The 19,978-nt window shown below is 37.3% G+C and overlaps 2 protein-coding genes across 6 annotated transcripts in view; one reads left to right on the forward strand and one right to left on the reverse strand.

Annotated features, from left to right (window-relative positions):
* The window catches only part of LOC107264401, a 38,470-nt gene that overhangs the window by 384 nt on the left and 18,108 nt on the right, over positions 1-19,978 (reverse strand). The window lies entirely within an intron of this gene.
* LOC107264400 (long-chain-fatty-acid--CoA ligase 4) lies at positions 1,405-19,347 on the forward strand. Of its 5 annotated transcripts, none has more exons than XM_015732612.2 (10): positions 1,405-1,893; positions 2,001-2,350; positions 8,305-8,383; positions 14,328-14,682; positions 14,796-15,164; positions 15,244-15,639; positions 15,807-16,119; positions 16,363-16,626; positions 16,721-16,996; positions 17,081-19,347. In XM_015732612.2, exons 3-10 carry the CDS (start codon positions 8,307-8,309, stop codon positions 17,233-17,235), a joined length of 2,205 nt encoding a protein of 734 aa, XP_015588098.1. In that variant the 5' UTR covers positions 1,405-1,893; positions 2,001-2,350; positions 8,305-8,306; the 3' UTR covers positions 17,236-19,347. The 5 variants fall into 5 exon arrangements, with proteins under 5 accessions (XP_015588098.1, XP_015588103.1, XP_015588100.1 ...); XM_015732617.2 differs by lacking the exon at positions 8,305-8,383 and adding an exon at positions 9,752-9,967; XM_015732614.2 differs by having other exon boundaries at positions 2,065-2,350.

Here is a 19,978-nt window from a genome sequence, read left to right on the forward strand (position 1 = left end):
CAGAGAGTAATTGTGTCTATGTCGATAAAAAGTTTTCCGTCGTTTATATGATAATATTAAGCATTTTTCGTTTTATGGTAAAACAATTGAATCAATTTTATTATTTACTGACGTTCTACTGTGACGATAGGTAAATGCAGTTTAATATTTACTAGTTGAATAATGTGTAAAGTACATAATATGATATTAATCTACCCACGATAAAAACTGTTGTACAAGAGTCTAACTGAATAATTTATGTTAATGACTCATTTGGAGCGAGTATGAAACGTGTTTTAATGATTCTACGCAGTTGAGAGGAGGTTCTGTCGTGAAGGTAATATCTGTGCACTGAAGCACGTTGGTTAAGAATTATATGAGAAAATTTATAAGCTTTGTGTGGTATAAAATGTATATAAAAATATTCTTGTAGTATCAATAGTAATTTATAACTTGTAAACATAGACAAAAGATATATCTTTCTATATAAAAACTATTGTGCACCAGCACAGTTTGTACGCGTCGGTAAAGAAGAGATCGTGCTGAAAAGGGTACAAACAACAATTGCGAGAGCAGATCTATACTGCCAAAATTGTCGTGAAAATTTGAGCGACTATCTTGACATTTGGTATCGGGAAAACCAAGTTTCAGTATAAAGTCGTCAATCTAAATTTAACAATTAATTATTCACGTATAATTCGTGGTCCAGCAAAATCTTTGAAATTCGGATAAGTCGTTATTGATTGCAAGGGTGCGTGACGTCACTAAGGATCACGCCACATCCCCGCCCACCAAATCATGTGATCCTATTGGTCCATGTGCAAAACTATCTATAGCGTGTCGAGGCCGTCTACATTACAGAGTCTGAAATTTCTGCATGATGCAAAAACTCGACTACACCGTTAACGATAATACTATTTACTAAGTAAGTACTTCGTCTTAGGTTCACGTAAGTAAACTTTATAATTTTTTTAAATTTATAATTATCTACAATTCCACGTACTCGTCTCACGCGACTGAGTCAACGTTACACGGAATGTTTACTGAGTAAGATAATTAAATGAGATAAGTAATAAAAAAGATATCGATATCCTTCGATATTCTAACTACACTAACATAATAAAGTCGCCAAAAAATACATATATCTGAGACTTTAAAAACAATTTGCACAAAAAATTATACCTAAACTACCAAAAAACCGTTAGCCGTGAAACTTCTAGGATTATCTTTTTGTTTTTAAATGAATAATCAATTAAAGAATCTAATGGTATTAAGTTATTCTTACATTGGTTCTATTCACAATAACACACCCTCCTTTAACCCTAAAAGGTAGTTTGTAATTTAAAACAAACTGAATCAGCGCCATCTATACCAAGACCCCATAATTCGAGGCCGGCAAGCCACGTTCCAAACTAGAAGGCCTTGACGCAGCGATGAATACGGAGAGCGACGGCGGCGGCGGCAACGGCGTCGACGGCGGCGAATGTGTCCCGCACCCGAATGTTCGCGTTCAGTACGCGTCTCCGGCACGTCGGTCGTCTGACTGTTGGTTCGGTCGTGGAATCGGCGAGAATAGAAAACGCAGGGAATAACAGGAGGAGGTTAGAATCGTGAAGAAGAATTTCTCGCGACGTAACGTGCTGCGTGACAAGCCAATGACCGTGCAGACGCTCTGGTGATTTCCAAGGCGGGAATCTCGGGTGGCATCCTGGTCTAGAAATACCGAGGCCGCAAACGAAACTAAATCGGTCGCAAGAGCACGTGGTGCAGATCAGTTAATGATCTCAGTAAATCGATATCCCGCGACTCGTTCGTGTTAAATGATTCTGCCTTAGCAGTAAGAAATCTGATTCCCCCCAGTTCCTTGGAAAATCATAAGAGATATCCTCGTGGTTTTTTTTCGAAGCTTCGACAGTGAGTGTATAGTACATTTATATACATATATATATACTATATGGATCACAATCTATAAAGATTGCGTAAAAGATCTTTGAGTGCTACCGAATATCATTACTGTGCAGGATATCTGAGACCACTGCCAGGATACTGATTGTGTCTGATTGTTATCTTCTCCTTTCTGGCCAGTTGACTCCCACGAGCAATCGTAAAATTGGGGTTCAGGTTCAAAGATCAAAGCTCGTTGGAAAGCCTCGCGATCCTTATAACGTACAACGTAACAACGTGGCCGGCGTATCGGTGAGATAGGAGTTCAGTCGCTGCTCGACTGTCCTGAGCTACGCAGCGGTGAATTCACACGAAGGTGAAAAAAAAATTACATCGAGAAGTATCTACCTCAGTGTAAAACGTTTATACACTTCCTGAAGTGTGAAGTGGCTGAGTTCGTCAATAAGAATATATTGAAAAATTTGAGGTGAGTTCCTTTGTACTGTTAGATTATTTTTATAGGGGGTTCGGAATTTTTGTCCTTGAGTTATTGAGTGTTCTCAGGTTCAGGTATGCCCATGTGCCTCGTGATCCTTGTGCCAGTGCCGGCCCTGTAACTTATTTTACCCCGTGTATCGAAATACTCCGAAAACTAGCACATCGTATAGAATTACCACGTAAGACTACCACGTGAGTGCGCGTTCTAACATTTAAAAACCTACACTGAGATAAAAGTTCCTACGTTATCATACAGAAGTTTAATTTTCTTATCAGAAAGTACTTTGACTGAATGTTATCAGGCGTCTAATATTCCAGAGGTGTATCGCGTGCTGTCTGCACGCACCTCATTTTCATGCTTGTGGTAATTCTATCAGGAGGTACGACGTCGAGTACGATTAAAGTGGAAATGTACTTGTAATCTACTAGCGAGCGTGACTGATTTATACGCATATATATGTAGAATTGTAATCATAAAAGTTTCTTATTCTTAGGGTCATCCATCCTCAAATCGAATATTCATCAATGAACGAGCATTGTTATGCGTGTTACGCGTCGATAAGAAGGTCATCTTCACGCAAATCAGCTAATGGCGTTAAATTGTAAACCACAGTGTCGGAGGTCAGGATTATTCGCTGATGAAGCCACGTTGCATCGACCACGTGTATTTCTCTTCTCCCCGTGGCTGTTCATTCCAGTCACTTATAACGGGTGTACAATTTTCTTTTAATCGCACCACCGCACTATCCTGTTAACCTAGAGTGCGCCACTGTACTGGCATTGGAACACTTGGCGGATGCGAGTTTCCATAGTGCATCAAATGTACGCTGAAAAGACTTTCTTCAACGTCTTCAGAACACAGTGCACCTCTGTCTCGCATCGAAGCACGTTACGGAAACTTGCATCCAATTTTACACCAGATACCTGGTGATACGAATGAAAAGAATTGACGTCGGTGATGGGAGCGGCCTTGGATGACTTAGATTACCTTTTGATTCTTTATTAGGAGGTTGATAAAAAAAAATGATGGATATTTATCTACTGCGCAGTGCGTTATATCTGGTGTTCTCAAAATAAATATCACGCGCTGCAACGTTATTCCTTTTTATCTGATACCTCGACCCACGTCTCCGTATATGAATATAATATTCCCACGAGGGTGACTATAATTTATCTGAATGTACCGTGTGTACGCATATATACGTATGCCATAGTAAGTAATGCCGGTTTGCCACTTTATACGGGCGATTATTAAGTAATGTCCCTGGTGTCCGGAATTCTCCCCATGCAGAGTCAGCTTCGACTCTGTTCGCTTCCGGTTCTCTTGTACGTACGGTTAACGGAAGATACGTCACACTTCATTTACTTCCGCTCTTGGCTGACTTTATCTGAAATATTTTCAATGGACTTTCTTGGGGAAAAGAGGGACGACAGAAATTCACTGACCCGTTACAAAGCGACTTCGTAACGACGAACACAAATTAATTGATCGATCGAATGAATTTTAATTAATTCTTATATGAATTAGTCAATCGATCAATGGGCTAATGAATTATCATGCAAATATGTGAATCTCATTTGTTTACATGCTTGATTTACTCTTGGCTACTCGGGACATACGAAATACATGCGGGGCTTTATTTTTAAATTGCTTTCGAACGAGTCTGTTATTACATACGAGTAGCCCAATGGCGCGCAATGTAATTTATGAATGTTTGTACATTGTATTATGAAGATCCTTGGATCAGTTTGGACTTAGTGAAAATAAATATTTGTAACTTCGAGTAATAGAATCTTGAGACTTTTTTGAGATATTTTTTGGTCGTGGTATAAATTAAATATTTTTTTTTATACTTTCTCTTCGTACAATTTATTGTAATTTTATTATGTTTATTATTAATATTTTTATCATCTACCAACATCTCATTCAAGATACCGTTTTTCCAGTCCTAACTGATTTTTCTAATTATTAATTAAATATTTATCCTTTTCATTTGCCAGTCACTTAACGAATCCAACTTTCGGTTACACGGAATTTACTTAAAATCCTAGAAATTTTGGACTTTACGCATTCAAAGTAAATCCCACCATTAACACTTCTGTCGTCTCTCAGACTATTCCGCTCGCTGAGAAAAATAAATTTACTAGGTTCCACAAAGTCGTATAATCAGTCTGTCGAGTGCGTATAAATTACGTGTTCACCTATCAACCTTTAAAGATTGAAGTCTCTATTTTCCAAGGTCATCCGTAATTACAGTAATGAAATAACTAGCAGATGAATTAACGAAGAAAAACGTATAGTCGGTTTCTTAGATTTTCATTACACAGCAAAGTACAAATTTCACATCAACGAAGATCATTTGAAACTTTTTAACTCTACTGTACCCAGCAGACTGACCCAGCACGGAGCCTCAGCCCAGGATACAAAGTCGACCGGTGAACATTTAATTCGAGAGTAGCTGAGTCTCGTACTATTACGTGAACGTAACTTAAATATAATCATCACAAGCCAGAAACAGATCCACTCAATGAAAACGACGTAACAAGTGTTTGACCTATTTTTACAAATATTTTTATCTTTTTGTTTTTGCCAAGAATTTTTTGTTTTCCCCTCAAACTTATTATATTCCCGACGAGCGCAATTTATTCCGATCGCCAACTCGGATATTCCACGTATCACTATTGACGTTCACCTTGGCCACAACTTAACTGCAGAACGTTGGTTACAAGATCCAAGGTCCTGTGCCATAAAATTCTTTATCTCGACAGAAACGCTTCACATACTGTACGGAGACTATTACAGCATTGTGAACGAGACTTAAAAGTTGCCGCGTCTAAAATTCTTTTTATTTCTATGGGCATTTCGATCGGCTGCAGTTCATATCTATTTAATTCATTTTTTCAACTGACAACTATATTTAGTATGTCTAGCTGTTGTTCAAAAAATTCACTCACTCTTCATAAATTGTACCAATCTGAAGGTTCAACGGTTCAAAGTACGTTTGATAAGTGTATAAGCACAGTGGTTATGTCGAATAGCGTCTGAGTTGCAAATAGTTTTGTGATTATCCGAAGCAATTAATTAATTTATTATGTTTCTTATGTCTATCTCTTTCCAATGACTCGATGAGAGATTAATGCTTGTATCTTTCAGTTATGTTAATTTATTGTCGACGTTATATAACCTATAATTTTAAACGCGTAACCGGAATCACGTGTCTCAGACGCTCAGCTTTGTTGTACTGCTCGTAATTGTTTTGTATGTTCGAAAGGCAAATTCTTGCTGATTTTTTATACAGAAATTGTTTGTCTTTTCACAGTTTCGCTCACCATCGATTTAATGATGGGTTTAGTAGTTAATTTTGATGACGAAAGATTTGAATTTTTTTTTGCGACAGATTTAATTTTTGTATGTAGATTTTTTATTGGAATCAAGTTAGGACTTTTTTTTTACACGATCTTCTCAGAATGCAACTTGGCAGGTTTTTTCTTTGTGCTATACTTACTCTTGGACAATGAGACACAATGTGAATTCACGTCCCACGAGGCTGTGCAATGAAAATTATGAGATTTCCTACGGTCGGTATTGCAGTTAATTCGTCGTCTGGTGTCGTTATTTGTCATGACAGATTCAAGGCAAGATCGTTGCCACTTCTAAGATTTCTACGTCGGATAATATTTCCTCTGGGTTCCATAACGTTGTTTACTTGTTTATACGACTTTTTGCATGCTGAAACATCCTCATATCGCTGGACTCGTTCAAATTTCCAGCGTCAAGTTGTGCAGTTAGTTCGAGATATTTATTCGTCGGTTTGAGCTATTTCGTATTTATCATGGTAGAATGATAATAATTTTTGTATTTTTTTTTCTTTCGCACGGATCAAGCAGACTGCTTTTTTCGAAGTGAATAACGACTTCGTTAGACTTCTAATTTGGCACAGTCGTAACGAACTTGATTTTTGATCCATGCAATAGCCGATACATTGATGCGTGATTAAAATTTTTGTATGGTACAGAGGGTAGGTCTAACCGAATAAACAAATTTCTCGTACGTCAATTAGTTTAAATATTAAAACTTGTCCAATTTGTTTATAATTTTGTGAACTGTCACGCGTTAAATATTTCTTGAAAAATTGTCTACGACCTTTAAAATTCAGTGGATCGATCATTTACGTATTTGCCAGATTGATCGAACCTATCCTACCCTGTGTGACCAATCGATAGTCCTGAAACACTCATAAAAGGTCGAACCCTGAAAGGGACTCATTATTCATACATATAGGCGGACGTAATTGTTATTTTGCCAGTCTGACATTAGATTATCGACCGATTACCCAACAAACTGGAAAAGCATTCACGAATTCTGGGCAAGGACGTCTGCGAAGACACTTCTCCAAAAAACAATACTCAAATACGTAATGTCAGTAACAACTCAAGATACGATGTAAAAAAAATCTAAAACTCACCTTACAATTTTCGTGCCGAAGGACTTCATAAATAATTTTCAAAATTCACTAATGACTCGTCCACCAATGATAGTTCAGTTTTTCAACGGTGTCCCTGATACCGCAATAGAACACGGTCTCCCAATTATCTATTTTAAAGTCAGCGCAGGGACAGCGGGTGCAGGGTTCACGCTAGTAGCGTTTATGTCGCAAACGTTACGTAAGGAAATCATTTTGCTTGAATAATTTGAACAACGTGCTCACGATTATAACTCCTACACCATAATCTCACTGATAAAGGAACGTAATAACGTTCGGATATCCTAAACGTTGAACCTTCCAGAATCCTTGAATAGTCAACCGTTCAAGGTTACCCGATCGTTCAGCTTTTCGTATAACAGCCAAGTTGTTCGACGGTGGCGCTACCTGCCCTTCAGGCCTCGTACCTTTTCATTCGCGTTTTTTCCTTTTTTTTCCTTCTCTCTCCCACAGCGACGCAGCTGGCCTGAACCCGGCACGATGTGCCACTCAGGTAGTCAACCGCCGACGGAACCTCCTTCAGACTGTAATCCCGAACGGTTGCCTCCACTGCAAATATTCTATCCGAAATGAAACGTTGCTGTCTGCCTTCGATAGTTTTGCTAAAATGGCGACGCGGTCACGAAGGTCTCGACTTGTCTTACGTTAGTCGCAGCGCATCTGTGCAAGTCACGTTTTCAAGTTGGAAATGAGGCTAGCAGGATTCCTAGTTTGATAAATGCTAATGGAATTGACAGCTGTTTCTCCTTTTGATAGTTGAATGTTGGTACGCTTACTTTGGTATGTTGTATAGTTGAGTAACTACGATAGATACTGGCGGACGGACTGTCTTCTTGAATATTACCGGCAATTAGATTGTTAGGTTAGGTTATGTTGTATACCCGGATACGTCTGGTTGAGCGTCTAGGCAAAGAAGTGCTCGAGACGAAATAAACGATTCAGGTTGGGTTAGGTTAGTCGAACCGGAGTTACGGTTCGCGACGAGATTTATTGGAACGGAAATAAATCTTAGATTAAGTTCATACTAAGAAAATTCATTTATTTAACAGCAATGGACGTCGAGACGATTGTTTTGCAATTATCGAATACATAATGGGTCTTCATTGTTTTACTTAATCATTATATTCCCGAATTGTCGTTTTCTCGAACATTCACGAATGACTAACTTCACGCAGCGTTATTTTCCTTCTGGATTTTTTTTCCGAACGTTCGCCTTACCGCGTGACTAACTTCACAGGCGTTCCGGAGGATGTCCCAATTCGGAGCGCCGATTCCTCGAGAATACGACGGTTCGGGGAAATGACGTTGTGAAAAATTAGCTTGAAAAAAAAAAACGTTCCAAAATGTAATTATTCGAAAAAGCGACAGCGACCCAAGAAAACAAGTCAATTTCGATAAGACCAGTCCACAAATCCGATGACTCGCGAAAGCTGTAATCATTGACCTCACTTTGTTCTAGCCATGACGTCATCATGGTCATCGCCGGTAGAGAGAGACGAGTCCAGAAAAATCACGCAGCTGGCTTCGGCGATGATACGGTTAGTCAGCGTGTTTAAATGCGAGTAACGTACTGGACCGTGTTTCTCTGAGGTCGACAGGATCCTGAGATCGTTTACTCAAAAACAAAAAATTCCTTATTTTTTTTTTCATCAGACCGTCAGTTAGCACCGAAAGGCTAAAAAAAATTATACCAGAAGACGATCTCACGCCTGCCCGACCGGATTCTAGAAAGAACTCTAACTAACCCGGAAGTTGTCAACGACACCTCAAAAATATCAATTTCCTCGCAACGAGTTGATGTGCACCCAGGAAGACCTAACCTAACCCTAGCCTAACCCTAACCTATTATCAAAAAATCTCGGCTTACACGGATTCTATTTAGAGGTATGCATGCTGACGTGGTGTGGGCACGACTTTGGTTTTGGGGAACTATGCCAATTTCATTAAAGAACATTTTTACACGACGTACTGTAGTACTCTGTATACATATATCTATCGTCTCGTTAGTTACGCGAGGTCGCTGTCGACGATGAGAATAATAATAATATACTTTAGAAATACCATGAAAATTCTGCCTTGTTCCCCGTCGTATCGCAACTTCAAGATGCATTCGTTTAGATCGTCAATGCACTTAGGCCACTTGACCCTCCACGCTGACAGTTTGCCGCTCGCTCGGAACCGTTGCGCTTCTCCTGGTGCAAGGCGACGCCTTAAGCTTGGTACACATGTACGCGGCTACTTACGTATACGCTAAGCATTGAATGCGCGACAAATGATATCCACTACTTGAAATTGTATTGACATCATTTACATATTGTTCAGGGCCCTTCCTACGTGTCACGTGACGTATATCATAGTACTATGCGACTACTTGATACAGCCAAGATGGCGCCGAGCGTATGTACACATACCGAGGCTTATATCAGCGAATAAAAAAAATATAAATATTTGAACGTAAATTTTTTTATTATCAATAATAACCCATACGTTTAGGATTATACAATAACATAAATACGCAGCTGATTTAAATTCTATTTTAAAATTGATCAATGTGTCTCTGCAATCCGTGCACGAATTATTTATATAATTGACATAATTGACCACGTTCATTATGTCTCGTGACAAATCATTTTGTCGCGTAAGGTGTTTATTATTGGTATTAAATTTCATGTATGCCCGAAGGGGGGGGGGGGCATACATGAAATTTCCCTCTCCCCTTCTACTTCGACCCCCAATAAAAATCTATACATACGTTTTGATCGTATGAGCGATACGCTGATTTAAAATACCGTGACGTGTTTTTTCAATTTTCAAATTTTTTTTCAAATTTTTTTAAAGCTCCACTTTTACCAGTACCTTAATTCCCCGTCTAACGTTGAGTGCGCTGTTGTGTTTTTTTCTTGCAGTGTCATTAATAACCACTGAAAATCCCAAGTATCCGCAAAGTTTGCTTTTGTTTTTTGTCAACCCGACCAAGCATACAAAAGAGAAAGAGAGGGACACCTCGAGTACTGGAGTTCGACAGTTAAAGAAAGAAAAAGAAAAGCACAAAGAGCATCACGGATTGTACTTTGCGAGGAACGCGAAGCACAAAGCGCCACCATGATCGTGGAGGACAAGCTGTGAGTTGCTGATGCGTTTGTGTAGAGGATTTTATTAATATTATTATTCTTGTTGTTATCATTATTACTACTTGGACCGTCGCTACTGTTATTCTTTCCTTACACTCATTTATATTACAAACAGCGTCACGCAGGCATGCCTGTAGGCTTTTACGTTTATAATATTTTTTTCATTATTAACTCGACTGTGTCGATACTTTTCTTTTTCTTATTTTCTTTCCTCTTATCACGCAACTTCACTCTCTCTCACCTTGGCACGCTGCATGCATCTACCGACACGTAATACGTAACTTGCCTAACAATAGTTTTCAGGCAATTCTATACGCATCGCACTTTTTTTTTTTTTTTCTTTCTCGTAATTTATGCCCAGTCGTTATCACGACTCGTGGGCGTCGCTGCACGTCGCACTGATAAAGTATGCGTTACGGCACGTAACTGTGCGTTGAAAATAAAAACAAATAAAAATGGCCGCCGCTGTCAATATTTTGAAGACGGGCACCACTGCTCCGTGCCAGTTGCTCGATTGGCTGCAACGTTGCAATTTCTGGAATAACGCCGCCTCGGGTTACATAATACGGCGGCATTGTTCGCGGATTCAAAATAATCGTCGTACCGGGTGTCCACTTTTCTTCGATGTCAAACGGTATTACGATCTCGCTTAAATACGTCGTTGTCGCTCGCGTCGGAGATTCCGGACCCTTTAGGCTTTGGCAGTCGTTGGGTTTCCTGACTCTTTAAGATCCGTCGCGAAGATCTTTGCTGCTTTAAGAAATTGTCGCCGATCGGATAACAAGCGGACGCACTTAGCGATGATTTATTTTTTATTTTTTAAGGAAATTAAATTTTTTCGGTATACGGAGGGAAATTTGAAAATTAAATTTTTTATGGTAACCCATGTCACGTGCCGTTTTGTGATTGGCTGATGAGTAATTGTCGATCACAGGACTTTGGATTTTTTTTTTCATTTTTGGATCTTATCGAGCCCGGTGTATTGCGATTCGACGTAGTGACGTCGGTCACGTTTATTTGTCAGAAGCGTTAATTACAGCTTGGGACTTTATGACGCGTTTAATGAGTCGGTTGGACATTTTTTTTTCGCCCTCGGGTCACTTTAAATTAATGTAAAATTACGTTTTTGTGCTTGTACGAATGATAATCGTAGCGGTAAATTTTTTTTTTTTTTGGTATTACGTAACGACCAGTAGAAACGATAGTGGCTTAAAATAATTTTGTATATTTTTATAAATTAATTATCTACCGAGGCGTTTGTAATTATCTAGTGCAATTTTTTTTTTGGTTATCTGCAAAATATTTTATATATGGCTCGTGACATATTTATCGTTTACTTGTCTTTATGAATTTAAGGGTGCTTCGTGAATTTTGAACACCGTGTATATTAGGGTTATGGGTGTATCGAGTGCTGACATCACATATGCTCGTGTTAATCAATTCACGCAATGATAATTTCATGACTATTGTATACATACGATAAATGGAATGTTACGTAACGATACAGGAAATCAATAATTTTCAAAAATTTTTTTGGTTATTCAATTTTTTATCGGTCGATTTTAGTTTTGGATTTGATGATCAATTGTAAAGTTTGATTATGTCCATTCGTTATGATCGATAAGTGTTCCGATTAATAAATTGAACGAACAGAAAAAAAAAATACGGTTTCAAGAAATATATTTTACCGATAATATTCCTCCTTATCGTATCATCAGATAAAGCCACATGCACTTTGGGCACATATTATAATGATAAGACGTTTCGATACATCGAACTATAACCCAAAGTTCAAAGTCTCACGTAATAATCTGGCTTCATCCTGAGTACTAGGAGAGATACACTTTACGTCGATTTGAGATAAAAAGCGACACAGGATGTAAGAAAAAGAGAATAATTATCGGTCGTTGCTCTCTACGTATAAAGAGATATTTGTTTTGGGTGTCAGAAAGGTTAAAAATCTTCAAGTTTTCAGATCGTGTATCATTCATTAGAACTATATATATATTGTTCGACAATATATGTATGAATTGTATGTACGTTGTATGAATTGAATGTATGTATGTTGTAACAATATATATATACATTTACTGTTGAAATTTTGAAATTTTTTGCAAATAAATTTTTGTATCCACTTCATTCGTAATTGTTGGTAAAGTTAATCGTGAGCAAGGTGATTATCTATAATTATAATAATACTTGTACCGATATCAACTGGACGATTCATATTTCGTTCTGACAGAGATACGATTGTGTCGCTACAACCAAGTTGCGGCAACTTCGAGCAACAGAAGCGTATCTTAGTCCGATCAGAGTCCAATGAGATTATCATTGCTTGTGGGGCGGTTTCGATTTTCATTTGTATTTCTTGGCAGTCGGTAAAACGTTGTCGGTGTGAGCGGACCTTAAAGTCCGGGTCAAATTGTTCGTTTAAAAATCAATGGTATAAACTCGTTGCACCTAATGATTGAATTTCTTGGCATCGTTTTATTGTTAATTTCGATTTTTCGAAAAAACATCCTGTCCTTCATTCTGTAAGTATTTATCGTTGTTCAATTAAATGGCGATTTATTCAATTTGTGAAGCCGCCGTTAGTTTATAATTTGTTCGATCTAATTACCATAAAATCGTACATGCATGGGTGGCTTTGATACCTAATTTATTCAATTTTTTGTCCCTATTTATACAGTGATTTTGAAATTCGTAATTAGTAGCTTAAGGAGGAATTATATTTCTCGTGGAAAATATTTTAAAAATTATCGTTATCGCTTAATTAAATATTTATCGATCTTCGTTCAGATGCTTAGAAAGATAATTTGGTTAAATTAAAAAAATTTATTGACTCTTGATTAACATTTATTCAAGCACAGTCAATTTTTTGATTCGTTAAAATACGTTACTTATTACAATTTCGAAAGGGGTCACGAAAGAGCCATTTGTTTACCTTATTATTCACAATGCCAAGAATAACAAAGGATTAACTTAAATTTTTGTATTTCGACCAAATTCGAAATTCCAAACTAAACAGTCGAACAGTTGCACCACGGGAAACGTTCAAGTTCCAAAGTTCAATTAAAAATTTTATTATTTCGATCTGATGAATCATCTGCTCACAGTACCATTGGTTGTCAATTGTTTTGGCATGGTTTCAAATTTCCAAATTCAATAACAATTGACACAATTCAACCCTCGATTCTATAAAAACTATATACACAGTCATAGGTCGTGCAAATAAACATTTCTGATTTCAAAATTCGCGGAGAATTAATACGCGTGCAAATAATAATTTAGAAAATTTCATTAGTAATGAACAAAAGTGCCGCAGCGCAAAATCAAAAGGATGAATTAAAACAAGAAAACTAAATTTTTTTCTGAATCCCATTTTTGGGTTGGACGTAAATTCATAATTTTTTTTTTTTAATTCTCATATCTACCTCTTATTGCTTACTATTTTTGTTTTCCTTTTTTACAGTCTTCCCACTTCTATCTAAATTTCAACTGCTTCTTTTACCATACCGTTTTCAACAAAGCGCTGACTCAAAATTCGCTTGTGGTTCGCTAAAAATCTGCCGCCTTTGCCGCCTTGAACGTACATGAGGATACACTCGTTTACGAATTCTGGCTTTACAATTTATTTTCGCCTTTCTTTTTCTTTTCCTGTACGCTCTGCACAGCTTCGAAGTAACTTTTTTTTTTTAACGCACTTTGTAACTGCTGCTTATTGCCTGCTTCCTTTCTTAGGCATCCATTTTCCCATGTTAATTTAGAAATTGTCACGTGACTGTCATAGCATGACGATTTTCATTGCCGTACAGTACTTAAAAATGTACTACGTTAAGCATTCAGGCATTTAATTTAAATTTTATAACGACAGACGTACAACGCTAATCAAAATAATAGCAAATGGTTTTTTCAAAATGAAAATTATTAGAACGAAATGCCTGAATGGACCGACCATGTATATTAAAAGAGTTACATTGGATTCTGCTGAATAAAATAATGGACTGCCTCTGTATTTAGCGCATGAACTTATGAACGTTGTAACTTTGGTCATTATTATTATGGTACAATCATTCGGCACTAAATGTCTGATAAATCACACGAAGCAATAAGGAAGTATTGCAAACCGGCACTTTACCTTATCTTGGTACAGGTGGCACCTGGAAAATCGATAAAGTTCAATTGGTTCGATAGAAATGGCAATAATAATTGCGTATGAAATTAAGCACAAAGCAAACACAGAGCAGTGCTCATAATGGAAGCAGAATCCAATGACGGGTAGTCGACGTAACTAATGTCGCTTGGGCATCTTAGAAAGTTTTAAGAATACCTACTTTGAATGATCCAACAGGGAGATGGACGGATTTTGGATCAAAGGAGCGATCCATGCGATCAAAGCTCTATCCTACGTCTACGACCTGCTGACCTTCCCGGTATACCTGATACTACAACGGCCTTGGGAAAAGAGGAAATTGTCAAGAAGAATCAAGGCCAGACCCATAGATAAAACTGAGAATTCAATCACATATAGGAGTGTCGATTCCCCGGGTGCCATGTATATTGCTATTGAACGTAACAAGGTAGAAACCCTGGACGGTATGTTGAGGTGGGTGGCAAATATCCATTCTGGTAAGCGTTGCCTGGGAACCAGGCAGATACTTGCTGAAGAAGACGAGCTGCAACCCAATGGCAGAGTCTTCAAGAAGGTAAATTGCAATGTATATCCTTTGGGAAATAGAAGTTTTATAAGTTTTTTTGTGTTGGAGTATTTTATTTATAGAGGTTAGCAAGAAGAGTGTTAACTGTTTTTTGCTTTTAGTACAAAATGGGAGATTACAAGTGGAAAACTTATTCTGACGTGGACAGGCTGGTCTTGTCGTTTGCCAGAGGCCTGAAAGAACTTGGTCTCACTACCCGGAAGAACGTAGTGATCTTCGCCGAGACTAGAGCCGAATGGATGATTGCTGCGCATGCTTGCTTCAAGCAGAATCTTGCTGTGGTGACAATTTATGCGACCTTGGGAGATGACGCCATTGCTCATGGTATTAATGAGACCGAGGTCGATACTGTCATTACCAGTCATGAATTACTGCCTAAATTTAAGAGACTTCTTGAAATGACACCTGTGGTTAAGACTGTTATTTACATGGAAGATCAACTTAAGTTCACCGATACCAAAGGATATAAGGTACTGCGTTACAAGCATGAACCTTGACTTTACTTGTGATTCTAGTGATTAATATATTTTTATCAAATTCATCTTTCAGGAGGGAGTCAACTTGATACCTTTCTCCGATGTCATTAAAAAGGGCAACACATCTGATGTGGAACTGAATCCACCAAAGGCTAATGACACAGCGATCATCATGTATACTTCAGGATCCACCGGTGTACCTAAAGGAGTGATATTGTCACACCGCAATATCATGGCTACTATAAAGAGTTACTGTAATGCCGTGGAACTTAAAGATGATGATGTTTTTCTTGGATACTTGCCACTTGCGCACGTTTTGGAATTACTTGCTGAAACTGTCTGTCTACTATCTGGTGTACCTATTGGCTATAGCTCACCGTTAACTATGATAGATTCAAGTAGTAAAATTCAGAGAGGTTCCAAAGGTGATGCTTCGGTACTACATCCAACATGCATAACTTCAGTACCGGTAAGTCATTAGTTGAGTTATCATGATACTATAATGATATCGAAGGAAGTGAATATTTGGAGATTAAATAATAGTACGACAGAAAATTAATGAAATGGAGGGCAGATAGTTTAGGCTTAGTTTAACCAAGTATCATGATGACAAATGATTTTGTTTGTTTCTTTCAGCTTATTCTAGATCGTATTTCAAAAGGTATAAACGAAAAGGTTAAGAGATCTGGACCCTTCAGACAAGCGATATTCCATTTTGCATATGAATACAAACTCAAGTGGACCAAGCGAGGATACGAGACTCCAATCTTTGATAAATTCATATTTGGAGCTGCCAAGCAGGTCTTGGGAGGTCGAGTCAGACTCGTCCTCTGTGGTGGTGCTCCTCTGAGTCCTGATACTCATAGTCAAGTTAAACTCTGTCTCTGTGTGACTGTTACTCAAGGATATGGTCTAACAGAGACTTCATCTTGCGCAACAGTTATGGACAGTAAGTTTTTTTTTTAATTCTGTTACTACAGCTTTGAATGAAATATAACCACAGTTTAGACAAGTGTGCGTTATTGATCCATGTAAATAAAACTTTGACAAGTACAAGGATCGAAGTGCAATGAGAAAGTGATGTTACTAAAATTAAATATAATAAGGTTTCTAAAATAACATCCAGAAAGAATGATAAACACTTTTCTATGTTGATAAATATTATGAAATTTATATTATATTTTGTTAATAGCTTACGATGGAAGTACTGGAAGAGTTGGTGCACCAACAACTGTGTGCGATATCAGATTGGAAAATTGGGAAGAAGCTGGATACAGGGTGACCGATAAGCCTTATCCCAGAGGCGAAATTTTGATTGGTGGTGACAACGTGTCATCCGGTTATTACAAACTTCTGGAAAAAACAAAGGAAGATTTCTTCCAAGAAAATGATAGGCAATGGTTCAGAACGGGCGATATTGGCGAAATGCATCCAGATGGATCAATGCAGATTATAGGTTAGAATACTAATTATACTTATTGGTCTCTTATCAGTTATGCTCTGTGCAAAATAATCGAACAATGAAAAACTCACAAAATCATTTATCGCAGATCGAAAGAAGGACCTGGTCAAGCTTCAACTAGGTGAATACGTCTCTTTAGGTAAGGTCGAAGCTGAATTGAAGACCTGTCCGGTTGTAGAGAATATTTGTGTCTACGGTGACTCTAATAAAGCCTACACCGTGGCGCTAGTAGTACCAAGTCATCGAAATCTCGAAGAGATTGCAGCCAATCTTGGAATTACGGCCACTTCTCTGGAGGAATTGTGCAACAATCCGAGGATTGAAAAAGCTGTTTTACAGGAGCTTGTCGAACAAGCAAAGAAATGTATGTTTTTATACCTGTCATTGTTATTTAACATTAAAAATAAGTGTCGTTCAGCGATCTTAACTCTTTGCTTTGATTGCTCAGGTAAACTCCAAAGGTTTGAAATCCCTGGCGCTGTAAAACTATGTCCAGAACAATGGTCGCCAGACATGGGTCTTGTCACTGCGGCATTCAAACTAAAGAGGAAGGCAGTACAAGACCGTTATCAGCATGAGATAAGCCGAATGTACGCTTCGTGATGTAGCGTAAAACGGTGCGACAAGTGCAAATAATAAGTGTGGATTGAAGCCCGATTAACTACCACCCTTCCGCAGCAAATCATCATCGATACCACTACTATTATATATCATCACCACAATCATCACCCTCAGTTCGTATGTATAATGAGACCCAGTTGATGTGTAAATCACGGCAATCGTGTGAAGAAAATGAATAATTCATGAGTTCGCGGTACGTATCATCAATGTTATCGATGATAGGTTTAATTTTTGTATAAATAATTTACTTTCCGCGAGCTCCACGTTATAGATATTGTTCTAGATTTCATTGTCGTCCTCGTCGTTGTCGTTGTCACTCTTAAATTATCATTAATTTAATTCCACGGTTGCTCGAGCAAGCTCGACTCCTGTACGCAGAAACAATATAAGATTAACAATGACGCTCCTGGTATAACTTAAGGGTTAACAGAAAAAGAGAAAAGAATATATTATATATTGTGTAGATAAAGTTATTGATTTTTCCATTCTAGTGGTCTTCCAAAATCGAGTCAAAATGTTGTTAATTATTCTTCAGTTAAGGTGGCCTCGTGTGACTACCTATAAATTATATTATCAGGAGTGTCTTGGCGCAAAGATAAGGGAAAAAGTATCAGAAGAAAAAATTGAAATATCACGTTATGATTTCGATATAGAATATGACAACTGTTCCTAGTTTTTCTTCCTTTCAAAATGGTGGTCAGCTATTGAAATCTTGTTTTGTCTTCCTCAATGATCTTCGACGTTACTTTCTCTATCGATGCTCTGCGTAACACTTCGGCAAGCCATTTTGAAGTTGATTAACCTATTAAATGGTCTTATGCTCGATAAACGAATGCGAAGGTGAAATTTACTGAAGTAATAAAAGGTGCAGAGCAACCGGAACATCCGAAAAGTTACTAATAATCTTACTTCTCCACTCAATTGTGAATTATTTTAGGGTTCTATGTTTTACGTCCCAATTGTTAATTTGCGAAATGTGCTCTGTAGACCAAATGCGGAACTAAAGGCAACTATATGAAATGATTAGATAATAAATCATCATGATTGCTATCCTAGATAAATATATTTGTATTTTTCGTCAAATTCTAAAGTGAAATACTGTTGTGTGTATGTCGTCGTGAGGTCACATTATTTCTGACCTTTATAATTATTGAACGTAATTGGAAATTGAATACTGTAACTTCAACTATGAATATGTCCATCGTAGAGCCTTTCCTTCTGCAGCTCAAAATAATGTTTTCAATTTTATGCCCACAAGCTGGTTCAATGAAATTGTTTGTTGCAATAGTTAATCGACAATCGTACAGTTCAAAGGAGACCTTATGGACTATATTACTCAGTTGTAAATTAGATTAGTTAAATTTAATTCACTAAATTCTGTAAGTATGTACATTGGAATGCATATTGTCATAGGCTCACTTTTAAATTGTATGTATTAAATATTTTTTGAATCCATTTTCTGGCTAATCAGCAGAGAATTTAATGTATCATTTCGTTGAACCATACTGTGTACATATATATATATATACGTGAAATCTGGGATCCATATTATGCATGTCGTATACGTATGCTTGTATGATGCGTGTGGGCGCACAAGTGTGTTGACAAGAATGTTGGTGTTGTTATTCTCGAAAAGGGCGTAAGTCCACCGTCAGATAACAATACAAAAATTATCTAAAGAGAGCATTGATTCTCTTCGTTAAGTTGTAAAATCAAAGGAAAAGAACCTATTTACACGGCTACAGGGTACGTTTGATGAATATTGTTAAGTTTTCTTTTTTTTTTAAATAAACGAACGGAATTACGTGCAAACAATATTTTGGTGACAAGCGCCCTTTTCGGAAAAAAATATCAACTGACTTCAGCAGACGTCATACCTAAATCCAAGTCTCCGATCCCATGATGTCTTTAATAATTGGCGTATTTTATAATTTGTAAATTATTTAAAATATTTTTCGTTGATAAGACTAGAGAGACAAAGAGAGGGAAGGCAATGAAAAAGAAAATTGTTAATAAAAGCAGAAGATAAATTTGTCTTTTTCTTTACTTTTTTTTTTAACTGCCGCATAATAAAGAACGAAGCACAAAATGGTATCCTCTGCGTGTATCATACGGGACTTTCGTTTTTCTATTTTAGTAATGATCTAGTGACATTTATAATCCCCAAATCTGTGCCGAAATGTAATTACATTAGCATTTATATCCGAATCATGATAGAAGCAAATCAAGATTCATGATAAGTGAAAACGCAATTTAAGAGATGTGTGTGAGTGTAAAAGAAAAAGGTAAAGAACGAGAGAATATTCGTTCGTGGCCAAAAAAGCGCGCAAGTAAAACGGAAACGATGTGATTGCGTGACATTGGTAAAAGGCAGTAATTGAATTACTATATAATTTTCGTTATTTCTTTTGCGACGAAGAGTTCCTGCAATAATTAAAAAGTAGGCACATTGGTACTAATTTAAATTAATTAAAAATTCACTGTATATATATATATTAGCGTACAAAAAACGATGGTTATTTCTGGTTTTTAAGGTTCATTATTATTATTATCATCATTATGTTAGTATTATGAGAAGCAATGTTTTAAAAAATAAATGTACAAACTTGTAACGAGATTGCAATATTCTTGTCCAACTTTTTGTTTAAAATTTGCGGATAAAATCTTATAATAGTTTTCACTTCTCTTTTGCAATCCTAAACGAATTCGGTGTAGTAGCTACTAA

The sequence above is a fragment of the Cephus cinctus genome, unplaced genomic scaffold, assembly GCF_000341935.2.
Source record: "Cephus cinctus unplaced genomic scaffold, Ccin1 Ccin1_scaffold0169, whole genome shotgun sequence".
NCBI lineage: Eukaryota > Metazoa > Arthropoda > Insecta > Hymenoptera > Cephidae > Cephus > Cephus cinctus.

What these genes read in the sequence shown, in the direction of transcription:
- LOC107264400 (XM_015732612.2), top strand. Translation starts at nt 8,307, where the DNA reads ATGACGTCATCATGGTCATCGCCGGTAGAGAGAGACGAGTCCAGAAAA. An exon ending in CTGGCTTCGGCGATGATACG is followed by an intron (nt 8,384 to 14,327) that starts GTTAGTCAGCGT and finishes ATGATCCAACAG; the next exon opens with GGAGATGGACGGATTTTGGA. An exon ending in TGGATCAATGCAGATTATAG is followed by an intron (nt 16,627 to 16,720) that starts GTTAGAATACTA and finishes CATTTATCGCAG; the next exon opens with ATCGAAAGAAGGACCTGGTC.